At 45.0% G+C, this 21,528-nt stretch overlaps 1 protein-coding gene across 5 annotated transcripts in view; it reads left to right on the plus strand.

The window, feature by feature from the left end:
• The window catches only part of LOC143936030 (uncharacterized), a 40,457-nt gene that overhangs the window by 12,225 nt on the left and 6,704 nt on the right, over nucleotides 1–21,528 (plus strand). For 2 of the 5 annotated variants that reach the window (XM_077460309.1, XM_077460310.1), the window contains 6 exons: nucleotides 5,751–5,835; nucleotides 12,282–12,396; nucleotides 13,357–13,395; nucleotides 15,573–15,629; nucleotides 19,091–19,151; nucleotides 21,046–21,124. In XM_077460309.1, coding sequence (XP_077316435.1) covers nucleotides 12,283–12,396; nucleotides 13,357–13,395; nucleotides 15,573–15,629; nucleotides 19,091–19,151; nucleotides 21,046–21,124 — 350 coding nt within the window. In that variant the 5' untranslated portion in view covers nucleotides 5,751–5,835; nucleotide 12,282. Of the gene's footprint in view, nucleotides 1–5,602; nucleotides 5,836–12,281; nucleotides 12,397–13,356; nucleotides 13,396–15,572; nucleotides 15,630–19,090; nucleotides 19,152–19,217; nucleotides 19,605–21,045; nucleotides 21,125–21,528 lie in introns of those variants that run through there. The other 3 variants (XM_077460308.1, XM_077460311.1, XM_077460312.1) reach the window with 3 other exon arrangements.

The raw sequence follows: 21,528 nt of genomic DNA on the forward strand, positions 1-21,528 counted from the left end.
GAAACATGTCACTCTTCCCTTAGAGGATACCGTGTCTTTTAAGGACGTTCTGGACAGACGAATTGATGCTGATTTGAAGAGAGTGTATCTCACAGCAGGAATGGCCTGTAAGCCAGCGCTAGCTCTGGCCGCTATGTCCAAAGCAATGGAGATATGGACAGATAGTGTAGATGAGACACTTAGAAATATCTCTGAAGATACAGCTAAGAGCTCCCCTATCCAAGAGCTTAGGCTGGCCTCCGCCTTTCTTGGGGAGGCCTCTATCGACATTATACGCCTGGTGGCTCGGGTGATGCTTTCTTCTGTTACGGCTAAACGGGCTCTTTGGCTCCGCCCCTGGCTGGCAGACCCAGCCTCTAAACAAGTATGGTGCCGCATCCCCTTTGAAGGGTCCTCCCTTTTCGGCAATAAGTTGGATGAGGCTATTACCCGAGCCACTGGTGGGAAGTCGGGGTTCCTCCCCCAGGACCGGCGTTTGCAAGCCCAGAGAAGGTCTTTTCCAAAGAGACAGTACCAGGAACGAGCCAGGGAAGCTCGCAGTTACAGACCAGGCCGTGAATTTTCCAGGTCCTGGAAATCAAGACAATCCTCTTTCAAAAAATCTACAAAAAGTGATTTGAAGGGAGAGAGGGAACCAACTAAATCCTTTTGAGGTTGGGCCCGCTCAGACAGGGCAGGTGGGGGCTCGTCTTTTCCACTTTCGCCATGTCTGGGCGGCCTCGATCCAAGACTTCTGGACCGTCAAGACCGTCTCCTCAGGTCATGTTTGGACCTTCAAGGAATCTCCCAGACTCAGATGGGTCCCCACCTCTCTCCCGGCCTCAGACGAAAAAAGGCTAATTCTTCTAGCCTACGTGGGATCTTTGTTGGCTCAAGGCGCCATTATCCATGTTCCAGTCATTCAGCGAGGCATGGGAATCTACTCTCCTTTGTTTATGGTCCGGAAAAAGAGCGGGGCCTGGAGGCCGGTCATAGATCTAACCCACTTGAACAGTTTTATCAAAAAAGAAAAATTCAAGATGGAGTCTTTATCCACAATTCAACAATCTGTCCAAGCAGGGGATTGGATGGTCTCCATAGACCTCAAGGACGCCTATTTTCATGTCCCAGTTGCAGTAAATTACCAGCAGTATCTCCGCTTCTCCGTGGGCGAAAACCATTTTCAATTTACTTGCCTTCCCTTCGGGCTATCAACTTCTCCTCGTGTATTTTTAAAAGTATTGTTGGCAGTGGTAGCTCTTCTGAGAACCAAAGGGATTCGTCTACATCACTACCTAGACGACCTTCTGTTGTTGGCTCAAGACAAGGATCAACTTCTGGTACACAGAGAGCAGGTCATCTCCACCCTACAGGAATTCGGGTGGATCTTGAACTTGGAGAAGAGCCAGCTGGTCCCATCTCAGCGGCTGGTGTTCTTAGGGGCCCTATTCAACACTGTCAGAGGCACCATCTCATTACCAGAAGAGAAGTTGTCAGTGGTCAGGGACAGAATCCGTCCAGCCCTCTCTGCCTCTCATCTCCAGGCTCTCCAGTGCCTGAAAATTATAGGCACTATGGTAGCGACAATCCCGATGGTGAGGTGGTCACAGTGGAGGATGAGGCCCTTTCAGAAGGGTTTCCTTCATCAATGGTCAGGCAGCAAAACCCAGCTGATTCGGATCACCTTATCCATGAGGAATTCCCTTCTGTGGTGGCTCCAACGGGAAAATCTCTGCAACTGCCATTCCATTCTCCCCATCTCATGGGTCACCATAACAACAGATGCCAGCAACAGGGGTTGGGGCGCCCACTGTCTGGCGGAAGTGGCTCAGGGCACCTGGATTCTCCCCTCCAGAGGGACGGTGTCGAACATCCTGGAGTTAAGGGCAGCCTTTCAAGCTCTGCTAGCCTTTCGGCATCTGATTTCAGGAGCCTCGGTCTCACTCAGGCTAGACAATACCACAGCAGTGGAGTACATAAGAAGGCAAGGGGGTACTCGAAGTCTATCCCTTCTCCAGGAGGTGGAACCGATCATGACCTGGGCTCAGAGGAACCTGAAGGATCTGACAGCATCTTATGTCCCAGGGATTCAGAACGTTCAGGCAGACTTTCTTTCCCGGATACTTCTGGACAACAACGAGTGGTCTCTCCACGAGGAAGTGTTCAACTGGATCCTGACAATGGGGCTCTCCCCAGAAGTCGACCTGTTTGCCTCCCCTTGCAACAAAAAACTAGAGAAGTATTATTCAAGGTACAGGGATCCTCAAGCCTACGGGGTGGATGCCTTGACAGAGAAATGGTGGTTCCACAAGGCCTATGCCTTTCCCCCAACTCCTATTATTCATCAGTTCCTGAGGAGACTCAGGTCAGAGACAGCAGAAGTGATAGCCATAATTCCCTATTGGCCCAACAGACCCTGGTTTCCGCTTCTGATGCTCCTCAGTGTCAGGGATCCAATTCCTTTACCATCCAGGCCAGACCTTCTGTCTCAAGGGTCGAGATTACATCCTTGCCCGGATCACCTGCGCCTAAAGGCTTGGTTTTTGAAAGGGGACGGTTGAAGGCTTTAGGCTGTCCTGAAGAAGTCATTTCCACTCTTCTTAGTGCTCGAAGAAGCAGTACTAACCGGGTATATGAGAGAATTTGGGCGAAGTTTGCAGATCACTTGTCTTCAAGGTCCAGTTCCTGTAATACCCTGACAGTCCGGGACGTCTTAAGCTTCTTGCAATCAGGATTGGATATCTCCCTTTCGGTTAGTTCTCTCCGGGTCCAGGTTTCAGCAATTTCAGCTTTTTCTGGAGTCGCATGGGCCAATCATCCCTTGGTCCAACAATTCTTCAAAGGAGCAGTCAGGCTTAGGCCACAAAGGAAGCCTAGATTCCCCAAATGGGACCTTCCATTGGTTCTAGATTTCTTCTCTCAACTTGACAGAACGCTCTCAATCAGAGAATTAACCCTTAAAACCTCTTTTCTGGTAGCCATAACTTCGGCGAAGAGAATCTCCGAAATTCAGTCTCTAGGTACAAAGGAACCTTTTCTCACCTTCTTTCCAGATAGGGTGGTCCTAATTCCGATGTTGGGGACAAATCCCAAGGTGACCTCTGTTTTCCATGAAAACCAGGAAATCACTCTTCCTACCTTCAATTCTGCTGGAAGTCAAGATCCACATCCACTCGATTTGGGAGTTACTCTAAAACAATATCTGGATATTACAGCTTCTTTTCGTCAATCTGACTTCCTCTTCGTACTATTTAACGGGAAAAGTAGAGGCGCCAAGGCCTCCGTTAGATCCATCGCTGCTTGGGTGGTTCAGGCAATTCAATGGGCTTATAGAGAGAAGGGCTTGGCTCCTCCTGAGGCGGTTACAGCTCACTCTACCAGAAGTCTCTCAACCTCATGGGCGGCTTCGCGCCACGTTGCACCTGATGTAATCTGCAGAGCGGCCTCCTGGTCTTCTATTCATACTTTCATGTCTCACTATTGTGTTGAGCCAGCGTCTTTATCCTCTGTTGATTTTGGTTTGAAAGTCCTGTCGGCCGACAGTGTTAAATAAATCTTTTGTTCAGCATTTTTGCCCACCCGGGTGTGTTTGGCGAGTTATTTCCCACACGTTGCTGCCATGGAGTCTGTCAGGAAAATGGAAAATTCCTATCAAAATACTTACCGTAATTTTCCTTTCCTGATGGACTCCATGGCAGCAGGAGTTCCCTCCCAAATGGCTGGAGTAGGCTAGTTACCGAACACGGCCAGGGGCAGGGAGCAAAGATTTATGGGAGTAGTGTCCTATGGGTAGTGGAGGCGGGACTTAACCCACACGTTGCTGCCATGGAGTCCATCAGGAAAGGAAAATTACGGTAAGTATTTTGATAGGAATTTTCCATTTTTTCCTCAGTTTAGGCCGATATGTATTCTTCTACATATTTTTGGTTAAAAAAAAAAAAAAATCGCAATAAGCGTATATTGATTGGTTTGTGCAAAGGTTATAGTGTCTACAAAATAGGCGATAGTGTTATAGCATTTATTATTATTATTATTATATTTTTTTACTAGTAATGGCGGCGATCTGCAATTTTTATTGTGACTGCGACATTATGGCGGATACATCAGACAATTTTGACACATTTTTGGGACCATTGGCATTAATACAGTGATCAATGCAGTTAAAAATGCACTGATTACTGTAAAAATGCCACTGGCAGTGAAGGGGTTAACACTAGGGGGCGATCGAGGGATTAACTGTGTTCTCTGGGAGGTGATTCTAACTGAAGGGGGTGGGGACTGACTAGAGGAAATGACGGATCGTGGTTCCTAGCTAATAGGAACACACGATCTGTCACTCCTCTCAGAACAGAACAGGGAAGTGTGTGTTTACACATACTCGTCCCTGTTCTGTGTCTACTGGTCATGATCGCTCGTGGCTGGCGGTCATCGCGACCATCTGCCACGAGCATCGGCACCCCCGCCGTGCAGCGGGCGCACGCCTGCTAATCCGGACCCTGCGAGATCACGTACAGTAACGAGATTTTGCGCAGGAGAGCCAGCCTGCCGCAGTTAAACTGCGGCGGCTGGTCCAGAAGCGGTTAATAAAATAAAATTATTATTATTATACAAACAATAATAAATGAATAAATAAATGTAAAATAAATACACATATAAAAATCATGAATAAAAAATAAATACATTTAATAAATTAATACTAAGTAGCAATAAATAAATAATTAACCCTTAACTTTCACCCTTACCCCTTAAAAAAATAAAATAATAATAAATAACTCCCTAACACAAAAATAAATATTATTATTATTGTTATTATTAACAATGTATTTTTTTACTCGAGTTTGGATGTTGTTATTTTATTAGGATCATTGTTATTATTAATATTATTATTATTAATAATAATAATTATTATTATTATTATTAATAATAATAACAACAATAATAATAATGTATTTAAGATTTTTTTTACGGTTAGAGGTTAATTATTATTTATTAATGTATTATTACATATTATTCATTTATTTTATTTATTCATCCAGATTTTTATTTATTTGTGTATTTATTTTACAATTATTTATTCATATATTATTAATATTTTAGTTTTAACTTTTTTTCATTTGAGCAGAAAATCACACAAAAAAACGCGCGCAGAAAATGCACGTTTCCATTCATTTCTATGGGAATACAAACACACCAAAAACGCCCCAAATCTGCCCGATTTGAGCCACAAAAAAAAAAGCTCCAGAACTTGTTTGAGCTTCAGGCGATTTGGAGTGGGGATGTGATCTATCTCCATAGAGAATAGTTGATTTTTTTTTCTCCTCCAGCGCTTTTGAGCTTCAAGCAGATAATCGCTCAGGTGTGAATGGGGCCTGAGCGTGTTTTTTTTTTGTTTTTACGTGGCCTTAAGCAAAACACCTGTCGCTAAAAAAATAAAAGTACATGCGCTTCTTTTTTGGCAGAGTACAGGTCTTTTTCTGTTTTTCATTGGTCACTCGTCAACTCAAAAGTCCTGCACAAAAACGCACGAAAAACGCATGTAAAAATAGCAACGCCTAGATGTGAACGGAGCCGGTTTGGTTATTTGGACAGAACTCGGCTTCACTGGGCAAAATAAGAACACATTTACCTTTGGCTTACAACAAACAGCCTCTTTGATGGGTGTGTTATGTAACTGACAAATCTAAGAAAGGAAAGTGAAAGTAGAAACTGCCGTATAATTGTGTTGCAATAGAGCTTCAGGAATACAATTCATCTCGTTTTCTCTCTTACAGGCGCAGCAACACTTCATACAGCAGGAAAACATATCTCTTCTTTGTAAATAACTTTTGAAACTTTTTTTAAACGGCCAAATATCAGGTAAGCGTACAGCTGGTGAATATTCAAACTAATGTCTATAGATGACGTCTGCCTTACAGGGGATAGATTTCTTCTCCTGATCTCTTTTCTGTATTAGCGTAAGAAAATAGTTTGTGATCCTAATTGTTAGATTAGAGGGCGGAACGTGTTTTAGTTGTATGATCCTGTAATAGGCATAGTGGGTGAACTTCCTGCACAGCCGATTATTCAAGAACCAGTATACAGAAGTCACACCCTTCGTGCCAAGCCTAAGGTGATTGTAGCCATATTAGTGCACATGCAGCAACACAGGTATATCGGTATTAGGCCTGGTTCACACTTATGCATTTTTAGTGCTTTTTGCACTTTGCAGATTTGCACTACAGTTCATTTAACATGGTTTCCTATGGAACATGTTCTGTAGTGCAAATCTGCAAAATGCAAAAAGTACTGAAAATGCATAGGTGTGAACCAGGTCTAATACCGCTTAAGGCTGGATTCACACCTATGCATTTTTAGTGCTTTTTGCATTTTGCAGATTTGCACCACTGTCCATTTAACATGGTTTCCTATGGACCACGACCTGTAGTGCCAACCTGAAAAATGCAAAATGCACTAAAAATGCATAGGTGTGAATCAGGCCTAAGGCTGGATTCACACCTATGCATTTGTTTGTGCTTTTTCCTTTTTTCAGATTTGCACTACAGAATGTGTTCCATAGGAAACCATGTTAAATGGACTGTAGTGCAAATCTGCAAAATGCAAAAAGCACTAAAAATGCATAGGTGTGAATCCAGCCTTTGCAGTTTTAGTGTTTTTGCAGATTTGCACTACAGTCCATTTAACATGGTTTCCTATGGAACATGTTCTGTAGTGCAAATCTGCAAAATGCAAAAAGCACTAAAAATGCCATAGGTGTGAATCCAGCCTAAAGTGGTATTAGGCCTGGTTCACACCTATGCCTTTTTAGTGCGTTTTGCATTTTGCAGATTTGCACTACAGAATGTGTTCCATAGGAAACCAAGTTAAATGGACTGTAGTGCAAATCTGCAAAAAGCACTAAAAATGCATGTGTCACAGCTGTGCATTTTATGGAAAGGGCGGTAGGAGAAGCGGCTCTGTATAGATGCAGGGATGGAGGAGAAGCGGCTCTGTATAGATGCAGGAACAGAGGAGAAGCAGCTCTGTATAGATGAAGGGACGGAGGAGAAGCTGCTCTGTATAGATACAGGGACGGAGGAGAAGCGGCTCTGTATATATGCAGGAACGGAGGAGAAGCGGCTCTGTATAGATGCAGGGACGGAGGAGAAGCTGCTCTGTATAGATACAGGGACGGAGGAGAAACTGCTCTGTATATATGCAGGAACGGAGGAGAAGCGGCTCTGTATAGATGCAGGGACGGAGGAGAAGCGGCTCTGTATAGATGCAGGGATGGAGGAGAAGCGGCTCTGTATAGATGCAGGGATGGAGGAGAAGCGGTTCTGTATAGATGCAGGGACGGAGGAGAAGCTGCTCTGTATAGATGCAGGGATGGAGGAGAAGCGGCTCTGTATAGATGCAGGAACGGAGGAGAAGCGGCTCTGTATAGATGCAGGTAAGGAGGAGAAGCGGCTCTGTATAGATACAGGGACAGAGGAGAAGCGGCTCTGTATAGATGCAGGGATGGAGGAGAAGCGGCTCTGTATAGATGCAGGGATGGAGGAGAAGCGGTTCTGTATAGATGCAGGGACGGAGGAGAGGTGGCTCTGTATAGATGCAGGGACGGAGGAGAGGTGGCTCTGTATAGATGCAGGGATGGAGAAGAAGCTGCTCTGTATAGATGCAGGGATGGAGAAGAAGCTGCTCTATATAGATGCAGGGACGGAGGAGAAGCGGCTCTGTATAGATGCAGGGACGGAGGAGAAGCGGCTCTGTATAGATGCAGAAACTGGGGGGTGGAGTTGGAGCAGCTCCTCCTCTTAGTAACCAGCAAATGCAGGGAAGTAAATCTTTCACTCACTCACATGATAACAGCTCCCTGCACACTGGGCTCAGCCTTATTTATTGCAGGAGAGACATGTGACAGGTTGCCCTTCAGAGTGCTGCTATCTGCAATTATCTCACTTTTTGTTGACCTTGTCTCCAGTTATGGAGTTATACTGTCCCAGCAATAAATAACTCTGAGTCTGAGTGTGCAGTGAATGTTCTCTTATCAGGTGAGGAGAATAACCCTTAACTCTCCTGCATTTGTTTTGTTGGGTTCTCTTATTTCCTACTGGTGGTAGGGAGGGTATGAGCCGAGATTCAGACTACTGCGATCTAAGACATGGCATGTGATTTGCACCCGCACTGCGGTGCGAATCACTTGCGATGTCTGTGAGGTTCAGCCATACAGTTGTATAGTAGAACTCACATTAGATTCATAGGAAAAAAGTGCAGGGACTTGTTCCCCCCCCCCCCCCCCCGGACTGAAATCGGATGGCATGGGTGTTCTCACCTATGCGATTTCTGTGCGAGTTCACAGTTCACACTGCGATCTGTGAACCGATCTGGGGGTGTCATTAACAGTATAATGACACCCGCAGCGGTTCGCAGCGGTTCAGTGTGAACTGCCTGCGGGAGAGATGAGATGCCGGAACCGGCATTGTAATCGCACTGGTTCCCACATCACATCAGTGTGAACCCGGGCTAAAGGAGAAGGATCATCTCATAAAAACAGGGCTGGTGCTCCCATGCTTCTAGATTAGAAGCATCCACTATTTTTTAAAATGTTTGTTGAACCCGGGTGTATTACAAGGATGAGGATGATGATGGTGATTGGTGTATTATACAAGGATGAGGATAGCGATGATGGGTGTACTATACAAGGATGAGAATAGCGATGACGGTTGTAGTATACAAGGATGAGGATAGCAATGACGGGTGTATTATACAAGGATGAGGATAGCGATGACGGGTGTATTATACAAGGATGAGGATAGCAATGATGAGGATGGGTGTATTGTACAAGGATGACGATGACGGCTGTATTATACAAGGATGAGGGTGACGATGAAGGGTGTATTATACGGAGATGAGGATCTTGATGATGGGTGTATAATATGGGTTCGATGACGACAACAAGGAGTATGATGATGATGGTGATGGGTGTATAATATGGGGATATGGATAGTGATGATGGGTGTATAATATGGGGATGATGATGATGGGTGTATAATATTGGGGTGATGATGGGTGTATAATACAATGACTGGAGGGTGTCAGACAGTGTCAGTGAGTGTCACATCATGTCTCGCTGGCTGTTTTGCAATACATGATTTTGGGGATTTCTGCGATGCCATGTACTGACTACGTTACTCTACATAATAGTCAGAAATTGTGATTACATCTGTCCTTTAATGTATACAGCTATATACACCTACCTCCTTTCTTCCTGTATATAGAGACCATCCTCCATCATCACGGACTGCAGATATACATCATTATTATTTTATTTCAGGTACTTATACAGCGCCGTCGATTTACGCAACGCTTTACATATACATTGTACAGTCACATATTAGTCCCCACCCTCAAGGAGCTTACAACCTAAGATCCCTAACACACATTCATACACATACTAGGGCCAATTTAGACAGGATCCAATTAACCTACCAGGATGTCCTGTTACTTTATACATAGCTGTATACAGGACAGATGATGTATATCTGCAGTCAGTGATGATGGAGGAAGGTCTCTATATACAGGAAAGAAGGTGAAGGTGGGTGTATATAGCTAGCTGTATACAGGACAGATGATGTATACCTGCATACCCTGATCTGTAAGGCTGAGCTGTATACCCTGATCTGTGAGGCTGAGCTATGTACCCTGATCTCTGAGGCTAAGCTGTATACTTTGATCTGTGAGGCTGAGCTATATACCCTGATCTGTGAGGCTAAGCTATATACCCAGATCTGTGAGGCTGAGCTATATACCCTGATCTGTGAGGCTGAGCTATATACCCTGACCTGTGAGGCTGTGCTATATACCTGGATCTGTGAGGCTGTGCTATATACCCGGATCTGTGAGCCTGAGCTATATACCATGATCTGTGAGGCTAAGCTATATACCCGGATCTGTAAGGCTGAGCTGTATACTGTGATCTGTGAGGCTGAGCTATATACCCTGATCTGTAATGTTGAGCTATATACCCTGATCTGTAAGGCTGAGCTGTATACCCTGATCTGTAAGGCTGAGCTGTATACCCTGATCTGTAAGGCTGAGCTGTATACCCTGATCTGTAAGGCTCAGCTATATACCCTGATCTGTGAGGCTAAGCTATATACCTGGATCTTTGAGGCTGTGCTGTATACTGTGATCTGTGAGGCTGAGCTATATACCCTGATCTGTGAGGCTGAGCTATATACCCTGATCTGTGAGGCTGTGCTATATACCCTGATCTGTGAGGCTGAGCTGTACACTCTGTCCTGTGATGCTAGGGCTGTATACTCTGTCCTGTGATGCTGAGCTGTATACTCTTGACACTATAGGTGGAATACAGGGGATGGAGTGGTGGATTCTATAAGGGGTGGGGCTTATGGGAAGTGGGAGGGGTCAAAAAGGAGGGGCAGGGTCTGGCGCCCCCCCATCCTAAAACGTCACCAGCCACCACTGATGTGCTGCTTCCCTGAACGTCCAGGCTTCAAAGGAAACAGTTGACAGTGGATGGTGCAGTCCCCAGTCAGCCTGTTACTTTGATGGAGGGAGGTGCGGGGTGGTGCCTTGCCATCCTAGGCTATGGGGCTGTGTGTTTCTATTGATGCACACAGTGTAGTGAGACATCTCTAGTCCCGGCATAGAAGGTTGGCGTCATATGATGCTGCAAGAGAAAGGAACCCCCTGGAATCCTGGGGCAACAGTCCTGGCACTAGCTAAACTTGAACATAGGCCAGGATTTAAAGATAAAGAAGCTTCATACTTAGTAAGTTAATAAATCAGCTGCTGAAACTGAGGGTTTAACATCACTTTAATCCTTCATGTCAAAGAGTTTTTTGTCATGTCAAAGGGTACATTGCTTATTCTCTTACCACTAGCTCCAGCCTATCCTTTAAGAGGTTGTTACTCCAGAGGCAGACTCTCAATCATGTGATCAGTGTGATTGGCTGTCACAGTGGTCACGTGATGGGGAAACTGACTTTCGGTTCCTGATCATAAATAGTGACCTGGACAGCTCAGTCACAGTACCAGTGCAGGACAATGGGGATGGCTATGTGCATATACACTCACTGGCCACTTCATTAGTGTTCAATTGCTTGGTAACACAAATTGCTAATCAGTCAATCATATGGCAGCAACTCAATGCATTTAGGCATCTAGATGTGGTGAAGACAACTGAGCATCATAATGGGGAAAAAAGGGAATTTAAGTCACTTTGAACGTAGCAAGGTTGTTGTTGCCAAATGGGCTGGTCTGAGTATTTCAAAAACTGCTGATATACTGGGATATTCCCGCACAACCATCTCTAGGATTTACAGAGAATAGTCCCAAAAAGAGAAAATATCCACTAAGAGGCAGTTATGTGGAGGAAAATGCCTTATTGATGTCAAAGGAAAATGGGCAGACTGGTTCGAGACCATAGAAGGGGCAACAGTAACTCAGATAAGCACTCGTTACACCCAAGGTATGCAAAATACCATCTCTGAAGGCACAACACATCGTTCCTTGAAGCAGGTGGGGTACAGCAGCAGAAGACCACACCGGATGCCACCCCTGTCGGCTAAGAACAGGAAACTGAGGCTACAATTTGCACAGGCTCACCAAAATTGTACAATAGAATATTGGAAAAACATTGCCTGGTCTGAGGAGTCCCAATTTCAGCTGCGACATTCAGGTGGTGGGGTCAGAATTTGGTGTAGACAACATGAAAACATGGATTCATCCCGCCTTGTATTACCGGTTCAGGCTGGTGGTGGTGTAATGGTGTGGGGGATATTTTCGTGGCACACTTTGGGCCCCTTAGTACCAATTGAGCACCGTTTAAACCCCACGGCCTACCTGAGTATTGTTGCTGACCATGTCCATCCCTTTATGACTACAGTGTCCCCATCTTCTGATCCTTCCAACAGGATAATGCACCATGTCACAAAGCTCAGATCATCTCACAACTGGACAATGAGGTCACTGTACTCCAATGGCCTCCACACTCACCAGATCTTATCCACCTTTGGGATGTGGTGGAACAGGAGAGTTGCATCATGGATGTGCAGCTGACAAATCTGCAGCAAATGCGTGATGCCATCATGTCTCTATGGAGCAAAATCTCTGAGGAATGTTTCCAACACCTAGTTGTGAACATTCCGTCGTGCTGCCACATGTATACATACCGCTGGGGGGGAACAGGTTGAGGGAAGTGCTGGTTGTAGCTTTAGAAAAGCATTTAGCAAAGCCTGAGCACATTTTGCAATATACTTTGTATTTTGTATATCTGAATTTTGTTTGCCAATTTGCAGCATGACCCATTCAGGCCACAGTGACAATCAGCAGGCCTGGGACTCAGAATTCGACTCCACCTTCGAGGACGAGGAGGAAGATAAACAACCAAAGACTGATAAAGCCGCTTATCAGGTAGGAACAGGGGTGGGCTGACAACTCATGGGGCCCCCCGGCAATAGGAGATTATGGGGCCCCCGGGCAATAGGAGATTATGAGACCCCCAGGCAATAGGAGAAGATTAAGGGGCCCCCGGGCAATAGGAGATTATGGGGTCCCCAGCAATAGGAGAAGATTATGGGGCCCCCGGGCAATAGGAGATTATGGGGCGCCCAGGCAATAGGAGATTATGGGGCCCCCGGGCAATAGGAGATTATGGGGCCACACAGTATACACACACAGACACACAATATACACACACTGAAAAGGTACTGGCGAGTCGAGGCAGCTATAACCTTGGGATTTAAAAAAAAAAAAGATTTTTACATACTGTCCCTGGTTTTATTGAGGCTGGCAACCCCGATGGGGCCCCTTAGTGCCATGGGGCCCTCGGGCAGTGCCCGAGTGGTCAGTCCGCCCCTGGGTAGAAATGATAGAAATGAATGCTGATACCCTAACAGTCATGGCAAACCTTGGCACCCCAGATGTTTTGGAACTACATTTCCCATGATGCTCATGCACTCTCCAGTGTAGTTGAGCATCATGGGAAATGTAATTCCAAAACATCTGGGTGCCAAGATTCGCCATCAGGAACACGGTAATCATGGTACTGCTTTGTAAAGGCCCAGTCTCCTTCTTTCACAGCTGTTACTTTGTGACATTTTAAGAAAGTGAAAGTTCAGTTGTTGTTTTGGTGTTAAAGTAAATTTGTCGAAGACAGCGGAGCATATGAAAATAAAATCCATGCACGGGAATTCATTTTTAGAAGAACCTCATTTCAAAATGATCAAGAGATTGAAAAATAGGCTGCAAAAGTTGTATGTGATTCTCCATTTTTTGGTAAAAGTTAGGCTTAGCCCTGCTCCGAAACCCCCCTTATTGTTTTTTGTTGTTTTTTTTTTTTATGTATTGGGGGACTCGCTCGTTAATGGGGAGGTGGAAGATGAAAGATCACATTCAACTTTTACAAAGAAGGTAAAATGTACCTACAACTGCCTGTAACTCTGGATCACTGAACTGACCTCAGCTTATGGAGTTTTTTTTTTTGTCATAGTCTCAATTTCCAATTTCTTTAGTGGTGATGGGGGAATATGTAAGAATATATTTCCATAGTGATGAAGATAGGTGCTGCCCATATAAGATTTTAAAATATTTTCACAAGGGAACGTTGAAGAATAAGTATCGTTTTAAAAAGTTCCCACAAACCCATCTCAGCAGCTGTCCAAATCCACAGCCTGTCCAAAGCCACAGCTTCCATGTATGTTCTGCATTGTGGCCTGCTTCCAGTCACTATGATGTCCTATTACTCTCTATAGAATTTCAATGGTAGGTTTATTTTAAAAAACGGGAAAACAGAATAACCACAAAAATATCCAGAAAAACACATTTCAAAAAAGTTATAAATTGATTTGCATTTTAATGAGTGAAATAAGTATTTGACCCCTTCACAAAACTTAGTACTTGAGACAAAACCCTTGTTGGCAATCACAGAGGTCAGGTGTTTCTTGTAGTTGGCCACCAGGTTTGGACACTTTTCAGGAGGGATTTTGTTCCACTCCTCTTTGCAGATCCTCTCCAAGTCATTAAGGTTTCGAGGCTGATGTTTAGTAAATCGATCCTTCAGCTTCCTCCACATATTTTCTATGGGATTAAGGTCTAGCTAGGTCAATCCAGGACTTTAATGTGCTTCTTCTTGAGCCACTCCTTTGTTGCCTTGGCCGTGTGTTTTGGGTCATTGTTATGACTGCATACGACCCATTTTCAATGCCCTGGCTTAGTGAAGGAGGTTCTCACCCAAGATCTGATGGTACATGGCCCCTTAAGAGAAAAAACACCCCAAAGCATAATGTTTCCACCTTCAAGTTTGATGGTGGGGATGGTGTTCTTGGGGTCATAGGCAGCATTCCTCCTCCTCCAAACACAGCGAGTTGATTTGATGCCAAAGAGGCCTGTACATGTGCCTTCTTGAACAGGGGGACCTTGCGGGCACTGCAGGATTTCAGTCCCTCACGGCGTAGTGTGTTAGCAATTGTTTTCTTGGTGACTATGGTCCCAGCTACCTTGAGATCATTGACAAGATTCTCCCGTGTAGTTCTGGGCTGATTCCTCATCGTTCTCATGATCATTGAAACTCCACGAGGTGAGATCTTGCATGGAGCCCCAGACCGAGGGAGACTGACAGTCTGCCTCAGTCTACCAACATCTACCAGGGTGATCTGATTTTGTATTTATCCTGCTGGTTGGTGGGAGCCCGTTTACTGCTGTAGCTACTGGTCTCTAAGCAGGACCCCTGACTGATAGTCACAAGGGTTGGAAACGTGATCTGAGCACATGAACAAAATGCATAGAGGTCACCTTCAGGTAATATTGCATGTTAGAATGATTAATAGCTTTAGGGATAGGGGCATGCAGATCTCAACTTTTCTGGTAAAAAGTTAAAATTCTCCAAGACTTTGTGACTTCTGCACCTTCCTAGCCTTTTAGGCACATTCCATCAAATATTTGGTCCATCCACCAAATAAAAGGCCAATAGAGTAGCTTAAGCCCTTGTACACACGGTCGGACATTCCGACGGAAAATGTCCGATCGGACCGCGTTGTCGGATAATCCGACCGTGTGTGGGCTCCATCGGACTGTTTCCGTCGGAATAATATCCGACGGACCAAGTTTTCCAGCTTGGCTATAAAATTTTCCTACAATATGATCCGATCGGACTTTGTCCGATCATGTGTAGAGAATTCCGATTGGACAAAGTGCCACGCATGCTCAGATCAAATTCCTACACCAACGCTATTGGCTACTAGCCTGAACGTAGTCCCGTCATAACGAAATAACGTCATCACGTTCTGAACAATCGGATTTTCTGACAACTTTGTCCGACCGTGTGTATGCAACAGTTTCGGACAAAATCTGTCGGAAAAAATCCGACCGTGTGTACAAGGGCTAAGAGGCAAAAGAGGGTGGGGCCAACCTTTTCCGAGAAGAACCATTCAGCTGCCTAGATCTCTGAATTTAAAGGTGATATTTGCTTATGTATTTTTTTTTTATTAAATCCTTCACTTGAATTAACTGATGGCATGTTTACTAATCTATTTTATAATGAAATAAATCTCATAAGAAATGTACTGATTTTGTTTTTCCAACACTCATAGTACACTTCACAGAGACGAGCAGCCCAAGACTTGCAGAACTACAGACATGGCTATCCGGTAATTCTTTTCTCAGTCTTGTACAATTAAACTGCAGCTTAAGGTCTAATGCCGCATACACACGTAGCAGACTATCCAGCGGACTTAGTCTGGTGGACTTTCCCCCGGACTGTCCGCCGGACTTTCCGAACGAGCTACTTGCCCACACACGGAACTTTTGCAGCGGACTAATACGGCGTACTAAGTCCGCCGGACTATCCGCCGTACTTTTGAAATGAACGGACTCGCCCACACGCACGGAGGAAACTCTACAGGTAGCCGGGACCAGCGAAGGAGGCGTCGCTGGCCCCGTCACCTGGTATGGACTTAAAGGGGAACCCCTACGCCGAAAAATCGGCGTGGGGGTCCCCCCCAGGTCCATATCAGACCCTTATCCGAGCACGCTACCCGGCCGGCCAGGAAAGGGCTTGGGGATGAGCGAGCGCCCCCCCCCCTCCTGAGCCGTACCAGGCCACGTGCCCTCAACATTGGGGGGTGCCTTGAGGAAGGGGGGGACCACGCGGCCCCCCCACCCCAAAGCACCTTGTCCCCATGTTGATGAGGACAAGGGCCTCTTCCCGACAACCCTGGCCGTTGGTTGTCGGGGTCTGTGAGCGGGGGGCTTATCGGAATCCGTGAGCCCCCTTTAATAATGGGTGGGAAAAGTACATTCATTTCAAAAGTACGGCGGACTGGCACACACACGGCCGTATTGTCCGCCGAAATGCGAGTCCGGCGGACAGATTGTAGTGCAAAAATACTTTCTAAGTCCGCCGGACTTTGGGGTAAAAAAAAGCCAGAGCCTACACACGGGGGGGATTGTCCAGCGGACTTGAGTTTGCTGGACTTTTCCACCGGATTGTTTGATCATGTGTAAGAGGCATTACTGTATTTTGCAAACAGATTGCATTTTTAGTGCACCCCAAGACACAGAATTTGGTGTTATAATAACACATGATTGACATGAATGCAATAATGCAATGCATAACTTTATTGTTTTTTTTTTACTGCATACAAGAGAAACTTTGGGGTTGCTTTACTAAAGGCAAATAGACTCTGCACTTTGCAAGTGCAGTTACTCCAGAACTTAGTAAACAAGGGGAAGCTCTGCTGAATTCCATCATCCTATCATATGCAAGCAAAAATACGTTTTTTTGTTTTTTTCTATTTCTATGCATGTGATTGGGTATTCTTTGCAAAGTTAAAGGGGTTGTAAACCCTTGTGTTTTTTCACCTGAATACATCCTATGCATTCAGGTGAAAAAAAACCTGAGCCCTGGAACTTCATCCGATGGGCACACGCTCTTCCTCTCCCTGGGGTTCTCGGCTCTTGATTGGATAGATTGATAGCAGCGCAGCCATTGGCTCCCGCTGCTGTCAATCAAATCCAATGAAGTGGACGCCGGGGGGCTTGGCCGAGTCATACATTCGGCGGCTATGGACGCTGAATACTGGACACGGGAGCGTGCCCGCAAGGTAACCCCCTGGGAGAGCGCTTCTCCTAGGGGGTTATCTGATGTGGGGAGGAGCCACGAGAGCCGCCAAGGGACCCCATAGAACGGTGTTCAGTGCAAAACGAGCTGCACAGTGGAGGTAAGTATGACATGTTTGTTATTTTTTTTTTAAATAAACAAAGCTTTACAATCACTTTAAGCTTCACCTCATTTACTAAATTCTGGAGCACCTACATTTGCAGAGTGCAACTGTACTTGTAAAGTGCACAGTCGATTTACCTTTAGTAACTCATCCCCATTATGGTTATGGTGTCATGGTGTCAGGATACATGTAGATAAATCTGGATTTTTGTTTCTCTTTGTGGCCACTCCTAGCTCAGTAGGTTGCAATTGAATAGGTCTGAACAAAAAAGAAAATCCAGCTTCCATGATCCACAACAAGCATTTAATGTATTGCTCTGTGTACACTGCAGTGACATACAGCATAATGCAGTGGCAGAACTACCATGGTCACAAAGGTCGCACTTGGGAATGGGCCCTGGCATTCCACTACCGTGGGGGGATCCTGTGGACCATAGGCTCGATTCACACTGCTATAACCCCAAAGTTGTGAGACTTGCTTGCAACATGCTTACAATTTTCTTCCATGTATTTTCCTTGTGACTTTTGTGATTTGACACAGCACCAAAGTTGCAGAAAAGTCGTTCAGTAGCCATTTTTGTTGCTGAAACTTGAGTTGCATTGATTAGGAAGGCACTCATTGAAATGAATGTGTTTTGGTTAGTCAAGTGACTTTGTGTCGCCATGTGAACCAAGGCTTATAAAGAGCACCCACGATAGGACTAAAGGGTCCTGGGCTCGGAGAGAAGGGCCCCGGACCAATGGAAAGGGCCCCAGGAATGATGGAAATGGTCCCAGTGTTCAGAGAGGCCCTTCATAGTTTCTTGCACCAGGGCCCGGAAGGTTCCAATTACTCTTTTTTCATGATGTATTATGGACGATGTATTATGGACGAAGACCAAAGGGACCCTTTGGTCAGGTCACTTCAGTGCCAATAATCAATGGGTAATCATATGCCCTTTGAAATAATTCTCATAGCCAGATTCAGTGTATTGGAGTATAGGGATCTTTTATTAAAGCAACAGCAACTACCAAACCTCCCCTTGCATTCCAGATAAATTACAAGAGAGAAATAAACATTTTTCCTGAGAGGTAAATTACAGTAAATTTACACTCAGATTCCTGAGTCCATCACTAAGGCTGCTTTCACACTGCAGCGGGAGCGGCGTCGGCGGTAAAGTGCCGCTATTTTTAGCGGCGCTTTACCGTCGTTTTAGCGGCGGTGTGCGGGCGCTAGCAGGGTGGTTTTAACCCCCGCTAGCGGCCGAAAAGGGGTTAAACCTGCCGGCGGTATTGCCGCGGTGTCCCATTGATTTCAATGGGTAGGAGCGGTTTAGGAGCGGTGAATACACCGCTCCTTCACCGCTGCAAAGATGCGGCTAGCAGGACTTTTTTCACCGTCCTGCCAGCGCATCGCTCCAGTGTGAAAGCCCTCCGGCTTTCACACTGGAGTTAAAGGGGCCGGTTTTTTTCAGGCGTTACACAGGCGCTATTTTTAGCGCTGTAACGCCTGAATACCGCCCCAGTGTGAAAGCAGCCTAATTGGGACTTATCTTAGAAAGGAGGAACTAAATGAATGGCTCTATTATTAGTAAATAGAATAAATTCCCCTTTCCCTGTAAAATTAGGGCTTACGCTGTATAGGCTCCTAGTGCATAACAGCCTAAAAAAGCCACACAAGTAGCCGTAAAAAAACAGCAAGGAGGTATCTAAGCTTACCTCATTTTGTACAGCGCTACAGCCCAGAAGTGAGCTCTTGTGACCATCCTGCCAGTGATTGCACATTAACATATTCTAAAGTAACTTTTAAACATAGTGGTTGTAACAGGGCAGCTCAGATACATCAGAGCGTGCGGGAATTCGTATGATAAAAAAGAAAAAAACTGAATTTTTTTTTCTTCTTCATAGGACACGTCACCCAAACTAAACCTTTTGTTCTACCAAAACAAGATACCATTCAAGCCCAACGGTCAGTATGAAAAATACCACCTCTCTTTATTAGGCCCCTTTCACGCGGGGCGGCTGTCGGCTGCGATCCGCTTGCTGAGCAGGGAATCTGTTTGTTGATCCCCACTGAACAGGCGGATGACGGGTCTGTGCAGGCTTGCTTATGCAGGGTGGATATGGACACAGCCCTCTCTTCTTTATGGACAGTCGGATGTAAACGAGCCAGCTGTCTGTTTACACTCGACTGCCATTTGATCCGAGCCGGCCAGTTTCCCCTTCCATTTGTTTTTGACAGATTGGATGTAGGCCACATGCCCATTTACACTCACCACACCATAGAAGTGAATGAAGGTTCTGATCAGGACTGCATCGGGGGCCTCAGACTTTTGTCTCTGTTTTCTACTTACCTACTCAGTAAAACATTGCATGCAAGGAGCCACGTCAACTGCAATCAGTAAGGATCTACTTAGAACAGGTAAATTGAATTCATATTGATTGCACGTAGAACTTTGATCCTTGTACAGTTGATGGCCTCACTAAAAGGAAATTCATTTCCAGTGAGTTATTATGGTAAATTTGTTTCTGAAAGTATTTATAAGAAAAAAAACTTTGTAAAAAATTTGTTTTTTGAAAACACACTTTACATGATTTACATGAACAAATATCACTTTCTTTTAGACAATAAAAAAAACCTAGGTTAAATGGAGTTTGTTACATTTTCTGGATGTACATGCAAATGTGATAAGTATAAGGAAAAAAAAACCTTATTGCTATTCATGTTTTAAGAATAGTGTCTCTGTTGAATATAGATTGTAAATATATAAGTATTTAGCAGCAGTCATATTTGCTCATTACATATGCAGGTTGAGCTTCCTGCTTAGTAGTAATGCAAGTCTGTACTTCTCCTATGAGGGAGTGAGCAAGAGGATCATCTTTATGCCCCTTCCCTAGCAGTACATATTTAACTGGGAACGTTTGGGTAGGGAGGAGCATGTGATTTACCCCCTTCCCTCTCATGTGATAGCAATGGCCTATGGTGATTGACCTAGCTGTCACGGTCAGGGGTTAGGCTTGGAGACCAGTAGCTATAGCCGTAGAGAGGTTCCCAATGACCAGCAGGGTAGGTATACAAGCAAGGTTACCTTGGTGGATGATGTGGGCTCACCCAATCTACGCACTAACTGGTAAAAAACAGAGCTCCTGATGGTGGAGATGGTTTTTGCTGCATGTTAATACCAGGTCACTGTCCTCTAGATCACCCCACCAGGTGGTGAACAAGCTGGGGTCCAGTAGAAGGTATAGCATGTAGGGATCCAGCAGAAGCCAAAATGTCGGTAACAAGTGACTGCAGATTGGGATCAAGCAGGCGCATAGTCGAGGAACAAGCCAACCACTCAGCAACAAGCGATGGCCAAGATATTAGCTGTACAGGACACAATAATCTGGCAAACAGGAAATGCAAAGACATGGCTTAAATAGGAAGTTAATGGGAGGAGCAAAAAGTTCAAGACAAGCTTGCCCAAGGAATTGTCCAGGTTGCTGCCCCACATCTAAGGTGGAAGAGATACTGCCAGGCACAGCAGTGGTGAGGTTGTAGGTTCAGATCCAGGTCCTGACACAGACACTGTAATATACAGTCCTTAGCCCTGTGTAAGCTCTGAGAAGGGTCACTCTGAATTCACAAAGGCAGAATTCACAAATTCACAAATCATTCCATTATGATTTTCCTTTGAAATCTCTAGTCTCTGCAAGCCATCTGGTTTTGAGCAGTTGATAAGAGTGTCCCATATTACTGCAAGGCTGGCCAATAGGGGTAGTCACCACAGTGGTTCTGTAGACAACAGTCATATGTGATCCCTGTATTCCATCTTTATACGTCAGAAAATGTAACCAATTATTTTTTTTATCAAACACAGGAGAATACATAGACAAGATACATAAATGCTGGCACAATGATTATGACACGCTAGAGCATAACCATAACTTCATCCAGTGGTAAGTTTGTGTCACATTCTTTAGGATGTGTTTTCTGGGTGAAGGGGAGGTCTTCTTCTGTTACGCCGATGCTTTTGTTGATTAAAATATCAGTCTAAAGTTTTAATAGTCTAATGCCCTGTACACACGGTCGGATATTCCGACGGAAAAGGTCCGATCGGATTATATTGTCGGAAAATCCGATCATGTGTGGGCTCTATCGGACCTTTTCCATCGGAAATTCCGATGGAAAAAATTTGAGAGCAGGATCTAAAATTTTCCGACAAAAAAAAATCAGATCTGACTTTTTCCGATCATTTGTAGAGAATTCCGACGGACAAAGTGCCACGCATGCTGAGATTAAATTACGAGACCAAAGCTATTGGTTACTTGCCTCTACGTAGTCCCGTCGTAGGTAACGAATG

This window comes from Lithobates pipiens, unplaced genomic scaffold, assembly GCF_037356315.1.
Source record: "Lithobates pipiens isolate NorthernLeopardFrog02 unplaced genomic scaffold, aLitPip1_a1.2 Scaffold_28, whole genome shotgun sequence".
Taxonomy (NCBI): domain Eukaryota; kingdom Metazoa; phylum Chordata; class Amphibia; order Anura; family Ranidae; genus Lithobates; species Lithobates pipiens.